The 11485-nt window shown below is 44.7% G+C and overlaps 1 protein-coding gene across 1 annotated transcript; it reads left to right on the top strand.

The window, feature by feature from the left end:
• Window positions 1–7123: 7123 nt before the first annotated feature.
• LOC136440658 (forkhead box protein L2-like) lies at window positions 7124–10095 on the top strand. The gene has a single exon (XM_066436753.1). It carries the CDS (start codon window positions 8001–8003, stop codon window positions 8838–8840), a length of 840 nt encoding a protein of 279 aa, XP_066292850.1. The 5' UTR covers window positions 7124–8000; the 3' UTR covers window positions 8841–10095.
• The last annotated feature ends 1390 nt before the right edge of the window (window positions 10096–11485 follow it).

Below are 11485 nucleotides of genomic sequence, written 5' to 3'. Positions count from 1 at the left end.
AACATGAGTTGGCCAATGCTTCGGTCCCATTTCCAATCCGGGGCCCGGCCGGGCTTTTTGAAAAAAAAAATGTATATCAAGAAAATACACAATATACTGTTAGGAGTATAATTCTTTTACGTTTTTTTTTTCTTTAGTTTTTCTTTATTTGTCATCCCCACAAGCTGCCCGGTCGGGCCCCGGGTTGGAAATGGGACCGAATCATAGAAGGGCGAATGTTGGATTGAAGCTTTAAACCTATTTCCAAATCAAACGAATTATGACTTGACGCAAATTGTGATAGAAATGCCATGAAAGTCTTGAAAGTACCATGCGTCTTTACATGAACTGTTGTTGAACCACAGAACATTTCTACATGTCTGTTTTTTTTATTCTTCTTTAAAAGTTTGTCTCTTAAAGACTGGAAAAAATTTCTCTTCCGAACTTATGAAGAAGAGAAGTCGTTACATACTCTCTATTTTTTGCTTAAGTTGTTCTACTATCTACTCAATACCTATAATAAAGATGGAAGTTGCCATCCAACGCCCCGTGCGCATCTTTTTTACAAAGGAAGCATTCGTAGTATGCTTAATATTTCTGGTTGACGTAGGAAACATTAAGATTTCTGCTACGTATATAAGTTTTGGCCAGACACTAGCACAACTAAAGACGATACGCACGTGATAGAAACTTCCCTCTTCACGTGTTGGACAGGAAATAAATCGAACTCCCGTCAGAACTTGTGAAGAAGAGAAGTAATTTAACATCCGTGGATATTACGCACGTGATTCTTTTGTTAACTCTAGGCCTAGACATTTTTCTTCCTTGCGTCAACCGAAATTACGTACAAGAACTGACATCCAATGTCACGTGCACGTCTTCCTAATCACGCAGTCAAAATATTTTTGGTTGACGTAGGAAAAATTAAGATTTCTGTTACGTATATAGGTTTTGGCCAGACACTAGCACAACTAAAGACGATACGCACGTGATAGAAACTTCCCTCTTCACGTGTCGGACAGAAAATAAATCGAACTCCCGTCAGAACTTGTGAAGAAGAGAAGTAATTTAACATCCGTGGATATTACGCACGTGATTCTTTTGTTAACTCTAGGCCTAGACGTTTTTCTTCCTTGCGTCAACCGAAATTACGTACAAGAACTGACATCCAATGTCACGTGCACGTCTTCCTAATCACGCAGTCAAAATATTTTTGGTTGACGTAGGAAAAATTAAGATTTCTGTTACGTATATAGGTTTTGGCCAGACACTAGCACAACTAAAGACGATACGCACGTGATAGAAACTTCCCTCTTCACGTGTCGGACAGAAAATAAATCGAACTCCCGTCAGAACTTGTGAAGAAGAGAAGTAATTTAACATACGTGGATATTGCGCACGTGATTCTTTTGTTAACTCTAGGCTTAGACGTCAAAGTCGCAATGGCTTTATGTCTTACGTCAACCCAATATTACGTACAAGAACTGTCAGCCAATATCACGTGCGTATATCTTTCTATCACACGCAGTCAAAATATTTTTGTTTGACGTAGGAAAAATTAGGATTTTTGCGTATAAGTTTCGATTACACATTAGAACAACTTGCGGACGTGTGTCGATTGCAACTCCCTCCTTGTACGTAACCTTAAGCCCACCCCATGATGTCATTGTCACTTATCGATGACGTTCTTGAAATGATTAATCAGATCACCAAGCCGGCGTGTTACGCAGAAGGATGGTTATATAATCTAAATAGTTCAGATACAGTTTTTTTACGAATAATCTGACTTTTTGCCTTGTTGTTTTCCCTTGAGGTGTTTCAGTTATCTTTTATTTCTGTTTGGTCAGATATCTATTCCTGTCAGTGACTGGGCACTGCTTTTCAGAGAGATCCTGGGTACATACATACATGTACAATAATTTTACATACATACATATATACATACATACATACATACATACATACATACATACATACATACAAACATACATATATACAAACAAACATCCATCCATCCATACATACATACATTACAACAACATGTACAAGGCACGAAGTGTTAGCGCCTTCTATTACGCTAGAATTTTAAACTTATTTTCTAAATGCCTATAATTACTACGAGTACTTCCTTACTTGCCTATACCAAGCAAGACAGGCAAATGCAGTAAATGAAACCTTTTTATCCCGTACCGGTGTACAAATACGCTTTCTGTTCAACAAACACCTTAAGTTTCTTGCTTCGTGCGTGCAAATACTAGCACGGGTTCTCTTACGTGTTTATCTCTATCTCGTCAGGACTCTTGACATTTCTGCTTGTGTCACAAGTGTCAGGAAAACGTTCGGCAGGCAGCAGTTCGCAAATACTAGTAGACAGAATCTCTGGCGATGAACTCAAGTGCCCTCTACTAACCGCTGGACATAAACGTCGCCATGGCAACGGTCTTTGTTCCGTCGTGTGGGAGGGCGGTGCCTCGCTTTAGGGTCGTTACCGGAGGAGTTCGAGTCAACACTTTAGTCGGTCCACCTGTGGGCGTTGCCTTCGCAACTTGCTTGCACAGTTGGAGAGGATCCTAAGCGATGGGTGTGTGGGTCTGTATGGTTCGCATTGTCCGTGGATAACTGGAGAGGGCCTAAGCCGCACTCCTCATACACTCGCACCGTCTGGTGGCGGGAGGCTTTCCACGTGCCGATGGAATGACGTAAACCCCTCTGGACAGTACAGCTTCTCTCTCTCTAACAGAAGCCTAGAGAGTCACACATCGAGCACATAAAAGAACCCACCACACGTGCCGAAAAGAGTAGCGGGTCGATTTACCGATGTGAGTGGATCAAATAAATCTGTCTGGATATGCAGCTTGTACAATTCAGTACAAACCTGGTGTGTTACGCCATGAGGCGATTTACCGGGTATGCAATACAAACAAACAAACTTTCGGGTCAACGGAGAACTTTAGATTTCTAAATTTGCTCACAGTTTCCTAAAAGTTTCAGTTTGTCATTCTAGTATGTTGAACTTCTTTACGTATGTTGATAACTTTACTACACTTAACACATTTTGTACTAAGTCTGCACCTGGAAAGACATCCGACTCCTATCGGTAAGTGTGGTGGGTTCTTTAGTTCTCGTGGTTTGGCTCTCCTCAAAAATATTGGAACTTACAACAAGTTTTTCATCACATCAGCGAAGAACACTTTTTTGAGTGCGAGTCGAAGTTGAATTTCAGGCCTAGTAGTATAGGTGGTAACAGATTTTACAGCTCACTGAAAAGTTAGTTTAAAGGAATCCCAAGCAATTTTAGGGCCCGAAAATAGGATTTTGAAAGTCAATCATTTTGTCATTTCTATTCATCATAAGTTCACAATGTATAGCGTCGTCCATGATGCAAAAACACGACGTCGTTGTGATGTGAGAACTCACTAAAAATCGTCACCGGAGCTTTTGTGCATGTAGGCTCGCGAAACTAAGATCCTCATACGGCTTTTTGGTTTAAAATGCTCATGCATGAAGTTATTACGGAAATATTCCAAACAGTGTTAGTAAATGTCACTAGCAAAAAAATTTCGGCATCTTTTCATTTCCATTTTTTTGCCCTCATATTGCTTTGGTTACCTAAAAAAAACCAACAACCATTTAAACCTTTGTACAAAAAGTGCCTTAAAGTAACCTAGTTGATAAAAAGCCTTGTCCCAAATGAGACATGCTGTTTAACCGTGAGACCAAGAGGACGATCGGACCGCGATAGCAATGTGATATGCTTTTTCAGAACTGCGAGGCAGGCACACGAAATGCACTTGACAGGGGAATCGGCGAGATCATATGACAAGCTTCCGCTCACGGCGCACAAACGTGGCCGACTAGTACTCGCGTATTGCACAATCTAGACTCTGTTATTCGCAATCATCCAATCACCGAGTTTCAGTGAAGAGGAGAACGAACGTGCACATCCTTAATTGTTGACGGATGTGGTGTCGCATTGCTTGTCGTGCGACTGAAAGGAGAGACGTGTGTGTAAGTGTTAGCTGGTTTATTGTTCTTCAAGCTCCTCTTGATGACACTTGACGCGTGCGTAGTGCAGTGACTGCACGTCTGGCAGATGGGACCTGCACCTAAAATAAGTCACAAGCACGCTAGAGACCAAATGAGTCATTCTCGGCCACTGATGAAAGATATGATAATCGACATTTTTTGCAAGTTCTTGCCGGAGGGCTAATTGCAACATGAAACAATGCATAGAAAAAGTATACAGACAGTGCAAGTTGACAATGGTGACAAGTGGAACAAGTGACTATTCTAAAAACTGCTACGGAATACAATCTAAGCTTTTGGGGGGTTGACTTCTTTTTTGGAAGCAGTGGAAGACGAATTGTCCCAATTTTTTTACAATGAGTGGGTTTTGAGAGGTTAACAGGGTTCTAGTTTTCTTTTCGTCAGTAAACGTATGGAAATTTGCTTGGGTCACATTTCCAATCCGGGGCCCGGCCGGCCGCGGCAGTCTTGAACGGAACGTGTGATAGAAAAGACGACAGAAAACACAAAACGTACCAAAAATTATCTAAGAGCGTAGCTTGTGAATATTCATTACTATGCACTTTAATTTTTGTTTCCGAAAATAGCCCGGCCGGGCCCCGGTTGGGAAATGTGACCCTAGCAATAGTGGATGCTATCTGATGAAACGTCTGGCTCTATATTGATCTAGAAAGTTCGTCCAGCTGCTTTACTGACTTTGTTAGTTCGTCTTTTTCCTGTTACATACAATTAGCCCTCGGCTATGTGACGAACATCATGATATAACTGTAGAGAATAATCTGGAAAAACACGTGTCATTGTGAATTTCCTTTCAGATACTTTGATGATCAGGTTGGAACAAGACAGAGACCGCGTATTTCGCAAGCTGAAAGTACACAAGCCCTGGGTTTTACTTTTTCCGAATCTATTGTGTGTGTGTGTGTGTGTGTGTGTGTGTGTTTGTGTGTGAGTGTCTGTGTGTGTGCGTTTGTGGGCGTGCGCGCGCCTGTGTGCGTTTGTGTGTGTGTGTGTGTGTGTGTGTGTATGTGTGTGTGTGTGTGTGTGTGTGTGTGTGTTTGTGTGTGTTTGTGCGTGTGTGCGTTTATGGGCGTGCGCGCGCCTGTGTGCGTTTGTGTGTGTGTGTGTGTGTGTGTGTGTGTGTGTATGTGTGTGTGTGTGTGTGTGTGTGTGTGTGTGTGTGTGTGTGTGTGTGTACAACAGTAGTCGGACGGAAACCAGAAAGTTTTCTTTAATGAACGAATACACAATAAAGGATATGGTTAAACAACATCAACCTTTTTATTTTGTTTACTAAAAAGTAAGAAAACAAATCTATAGGCAGTTGGGGAGCATATTGAATATAGGTTGACTTCCATTCAGACAGTCATTCAATTGTCGAGTTAGTTGAAGTTAAAATCCTTCTCCATACATTTTGGTGAAAAGGGGCGATGCCTATCCACGTTTCTATAGCCCTTGGGCCTCACAGGCCACTATGTTAGAGCTAGGCAACTGGTAGTGGAGTGAGTTCAACTCCCATAAACTCCCATACCTTTACGCATATGTGCTTGAAAGTGTTTTGTTAAAGTTCAGATATAGACACCAGTAACATTATATAAATACAAATCCGCCACGTGCACTTTGATAAACAGTGGGTTTGAGACATCTCTAGTGCAGAAACCCCCTGGTATACACAGTTTAGAAATACAGGAGTGCATCATACTTGGGGACATTGGGTTGGAAGTCTTTAGCTTGTCAGGGTTCCGGAATTATGTACCCTGGTGGAATTGTGTCAGTAGATGTTTGACAGATATATGTGCCATGTTTCCATAACCCGGGGTTTGAACGCCCGACCTTTTAAATACAAGGCAAACGACTAGGCCATTGCACTTGACGAATACTGGGTCAGCAGACCTGTACCCTGGCCCTGCTCAGCGCTTGGACTCGACATCAGATTAGTTACGCCAAACTTAAAGTAGAACTCGAGATTTCCCCGCTATGTCTTTGTCCGGAAATGGAATTGGAAGGAAAGTATCCGGTACACGGTTTCCATGTCACTGAGAAAGCGGCTACTTTTATCCTGCCTGATAATGTAATAGACTAGAATGGACCTATTTCCTACACCTTTCCTTTAGAAGAGGAAGATTTCACTTTGTTCAGGTCCAAGGCATCCTAATGTCGTTCCGTTATACCCTCTTTCCACGCACCCAGGCGGTGTGCAACTACCAACACTCTCAGTAGTTCGAAGGAATTTCTTTGATAATTAACGATTTATTTTAAAATCCGTGTGTTTGTTGTCTTTTAAATTATACTTTTACATCGTGCATCAAATTCAAATTATAAAATCGAGGGTATTTGTAGTACAACTAAATGGGATAGAATTTCTTAAATGAGATATTTCCAATAAGACTATACACCATTGTGTTTGTCGGGTCAAAATGATTTTGCATTGCTCACTAAATGTTTTTCAGTATCAAAAAGAAACATATCGAGATTGAGCTATATTGGTCATGCGACTATATCAATTTGACAATGCGAAAATGTTTGGTTGTAGTCCCTCCAAACATATTACACTCTTGGAACCATACTCGTACTCAATCGCTCCCCAATTTGTTTGTTTATTTTTGTTTTCCAATAAGTGCTTTGTACTAGAATGGCCACAAAACAAACAGTTGACGGCAGGGATTCTCCTAATAGATTACGGTAGCTCTATATCTGTTCGCCCTCCCCTACTTCTATATTCTACCCTCCCCTACTTCTACAGTCGGTACATCCCCGGCTAGAGGCCTCCACCAACATCTGGACATCGTATTTCGTACGTCGGTTCTTATACACAAAAATTCGGTATCATTTACAGTGTCTGTCTGGGCCGCAAACGGGGGAATTTTCCCCGCCAAGAGAAAGAGAACGACCCGGGGAGAGAGAGTCCCGTGCCTACGGGGTTCTAACTCGCGGGTTGTCGAGTTTTATCCACCTGCTCCGGGCTCCAGAATGATTAATGATTTTTTGAGGACCGCTGACAGGAAGGCGGGAAACAGCAAGTTAGTATTTTGCCAAGCTTGTATAAACTACAGTGATAAGTAAACACGCCGGTCGACAGAGTGAAAGGGGATCCGAATCTGGCCCAATTAGGCCCGGGCCGAGGTGGGGGCAACAAGGCGCGAGGGTCACATGTGTGAACAGTTACTCTTTTCTTGTGGCAGCCCGTGCAAGGGCTTCCCCCTGTCATTCCCAATTTCAATTACCAGGATTGAGAAGAAAAGCTGCACGTTGTAACACAATCTTGCCGGGATCTGGCTAAACCCCGCTGCCCGGGCCCCGCCGCTGTCTGGGTGGTCGCACCGAGCAGACATTTTCTGGCTCAGCGGCGTCGAGAGGAGCGAGTTTGGGCCCCCGCATTGGCTCACTCCGTGCGGCAAATAAAAACGTGCTGGCGTCGGGATTCGGGTGACTTCCAGTAACACCATCCACCAATCCCGGCCGCCTATTATGCGGCGCTGGCAAATTTTTCTCCACAGCCGGTGTAGGGTGTCAGGCGGGCCACACTCACGCACTCGCCCCAAGGCCGGACTGGCTCATTGAAGCACCTCCGATTGTTTACAAAACTGTCAAGTCGCGAGTTCGCCAACGTCAGTCTGACGCGCGGGGCTAGCCGAGGAAGGAGCAGTGCCGAGGCCTCGCCCAGAACCTGCTACCGTACCCGTCACTCCGTCACCACAACCGAGGGAACCCGCACCGTTTCCCGCACTGTGAAACAGTCGCTTGTTTTGACTGTTGGGCTACAACGTTTAGACCTGAGAGACTCACGTTGTTTTTTTTCTCGTCACGGACAGAAGATCTTCAAGGCATGTGCGTCGACGTCATCGTCCGGAAACTCTTATAAAAGTTTTCGGAGAAAACTGCTGAAAATCGTGGTGGCAGCTCATAACGGTACTTCACTTCTGTTAGAAGGAATCTTTTGAGGAAGTGAAAGTTGGTTGGATTTTTAGTCACAGGAGGAGGAAGAGATTTTGTACATCATGGCGACGCTGTTCGATACGATCGACGACGGGCTGTCGGTGGCGTCGGACGGGAAGGACGAGAACATCACGCCGAACGGGACACGAGACCAGGCCGGGGAGACGGGGAAGGCCGACTCGGGAGATCAGGAAAAGACTGGCGAAGGGGAGAAAACATCAGATCCCCATCAAAAACCACCTTACTCGTATGTGGCGCTGATTGCAATGGCTATCAAGGAGAGCCAAGAGAAAAGACTCACGCTCAGTCAGATCTATAACTATATCATACAGAAGTTCCCTTACTACGAGAAGAACAAGAAGGGGTGGCAGAACAGCATCAGACACAACCTGAGTCTGAACGAGTGCTTTATCAAGGTCCCGCGGGAGGGGGGAGGGGAGAGGAAGGGGAACTACTGGACACTCGACCCGGCCTGCGAGGACATGTTTGAGAAGGGCAACTACCGGCGGCGTCGGCGGATGAAGCGACCGTACCGCCCGCCGGTGACCGGCCACATCTCCGGTCTCCTCCCACCCAAACCCTACTACGACACGACGTACGGAGGGTACTCTCTCACGCCCAAGTATCTACAGTCTCCCTACAACAACTGCTCGTGGCCCATCACGGCGCCGTCGCCGCAGTTCTCCAACTACAACTCGTGTCAGCTGCAGGCCTCGCCGCGCTGTGCCCCGTCCCTGTCGGGCCCGCCGCAGATCCAGCCCATGCAGCTACCCAACGTCAACGCGTCCCCGTACTCCTACAGCCCCGTGTCCTGCACGCTGTCCGGCCAGACCTCGCCGGGGGACTTTGCCTTCGCCTGCCGCCGACAGAACGACACCGGTCCGATGCATTACCCCTACTGACACTGTTGTACAGCTACAGGGACGTCGGATATGAACTTACGCGGGGCTGTGCCCCTCTCACACCCCACCCCACCCCGATCGGGCACAGGGTTATAAAACTGTAAGTCCACCTTCTTCAGAACTTTTCCGGAGGCGTACTACCTGCTAACTTTCTCAAAGTTCTCCAAAGCACCTAACGGAAAACTGTCAAAGAAATGTGACTTGGTATGATGTGTATGTGTACAGTCTGTATCCGTATCCACGTATGATACAGTGAAAATTTCAGTGGAAAACTTGCCGACATTGTAAAATTTAACCATTCTCTACTTTGCCTTAAGAGTGTGTATTTTATTTCAAGTCCAAGGATTGTTAGAAAGAGAACGAAAAGTCAGACTACCAATCGATTAGCATGCATCTATCATTCGCATCTTCACTTGTAAATACCATATCGCCTCGCCACAAATATATCCTGTGTAAAACGGTCCAACTAGTAAATGTAGCGTACTGATAATGCACCGGGGTTAGATAGTGATGTACATAGACGTATGCTGCCCCTAAGGGGGTTAGTGGCATGGCCGTTCTAGGTCTGCGACGTTTTGTTTTCCCTTGGCAAATTTGTTCAATGTGTTGTTGCCAAACCTATTACACGGTGTTTCGCGGCTCTCTGTGACGAGAGGCGGTGGGAGGGACTCAGTGGCAATCCAAAACGAATGGGGCGAAAACAAAACGTCTGTTCGACACTATTTACCTACAAGATCTGCCGGCCTGATACGGAATGGAAAGTTTACGCCGGCATTTTCCAGCTCAGTGGAGGCTGAAACGTAACAACCAATGTCTCAAATGTTAGCAGGACTATTAGAACCAAATGTTGGCCTCCGACTTGTAGCGTTTTAAACGTCTGTGGCAATAGAGACGGCAATAGATTTCTCACTGCTAGTATATTGGTCTTAGAGACAGAGGGATCAGTGAAAGTAGATGTTGTTTATCTTTTAGGCGTATCCACCAGAATCTAAACTAACCGACTATGTTTTAAAACACTCTATCGGGTATTGTGTCTTTGTGTAAACTAAGTTGTTGTATTAGCACTCGAGAATGCTACGCTTGTATCCAATGTGCAGTCCTAAGGCTTAGACCATCGCTTGTGAGTATTGGCTCAGTTTGAACGACGTAAAATGTGTAGATTTATAGCGAGAGGTTTTGTAGTTACACCGCTTTGTGTGCGCTGATGAAAATAAAGCACGTAGGTCGGGCGGTCACGCCAAATTCTTGCAAAACACCGTTTCGTCTCGAAGTTTTGTTTCACTCGGAGCTCTTTGTACGGAATGAATGACCAGTATGTACGCATTCTTGTAGTGAAAGGACTACGGTGGGCTCGTATCGTACCTCCTCCATTCACGTCATAGATTTTCAAAAACCCATCCATCAAGCTCGGATGATCATTTTTGTTTGCTTACAACGCGGCGTAGAAAGGACGGGTGAAGGGGGTCAGGTTGGGACCTGATCGCTTACATGGACCCGGGCGTGTTTTCACAGTAGAGGCGACCACATCTCCGGCATACCGACAGAAATAAGTGGCGAAGTTATGTGGCATGTGTCCTCCCGTTTAAGTACGTCCCGCCGTGGAAGATATATGGTAAAAGGCCAGACGGTTATCACTACAGGCTGTAGGTTATAGTCTCGTCTTTACCGTTAGACCGTCCCACGCTCTTAAAGTTACGCCTCTCTGCCAACCTTAATGTGGTGCGGCGAGGGGAAATGGCGCGAGCCCGATATTTTGGAAACAAGATGTCAAGAAATCCCCCAAGGAAGCACAACAAATTTCGCGAACATAAATTGCTTGGGGAAAACAGTGGCTACCAACGTAAGGTTGTTGAAACTTGGGGAATGTGGAAACATGGCTAGACCCACCGCTAAATCATAACTACAAGATCAAAAAAAGATACGCGTCATAGTTTGATGTTTCCCATCGTAGGAGACCTCATTTCATAATTTAGCATTCACATCAGTTACAGAAAAAAATTCCTTCACAGAAAAAAATTGTTTTTTCTTCGAACAGTAGTAAAACGGTTTTTGCCGAAACAATCAAAATTGAAAATGAAAAAAAAATACTTAATTGAAATATTTGATAGTCTCGATAACATTAGGAAAATGAGCTGTATTCGGGTTGAAAGCTACTCTTGTGAGTTTTTCATCATAATCGTTATTTTCGGGCGCCGCTAACTACATAGGCGTTTCTTCGAATGACTCAAATTTCTTGGGATTTGCGGCCACATTGCTTCCATCGCCTACGAGAACTAACCGTCCTCCTTACGTTACAAGGTGATCTACAAGTATGTGAGAGCAGCTGAAAACGCATTAGTGTTTAAAACAGAACAAAACGCCCTTTTGCAGAAGTGTGCGGTGTAGTTTACTCAGTGTAAGTGCGTACTCGTTCGGTGGGGTACTTTAACTTCGCCCTGTTGGTCGCAATGAACACTCGTGGATGTCGTGTTGAGTTGGGCGGGCCTAACGTCGGACAGAGGACAGCTGAAAATGCAGCAGGCGACAGAAAAAACGTCAACAGAGAGACGAAAACATGTCATGTAAACCTAGCCGTCGGTATGGGGTGTGTGTAAGCGTTATTTGTACTGCACTTTTGGTGGTTGATTGCTGGGGCGTGGCTTCGG

This window comes from Branchiostoma lanceolatum, chromosome 8 (genome assembly GCF_035083965.1).
Source record: "Branchiostoma lanceolatum isolate klBraLanc5 chromosome 8, klBraLanc5.hap2, whole genome shotgun sequence".
Taxonomy (NCBI): Eukaryota; Metazoa; Chordata; class Leptocardii; order Amphioxiformes; family Branchiostomatidae; genus Branchiostoma; species Branchiostoma lanceolatum.
The sequence above is the reverse complement of the archived record's forward strand: the minus strand, read 5'-3'. Positions and strand labels throughout refer to the sequence as shown.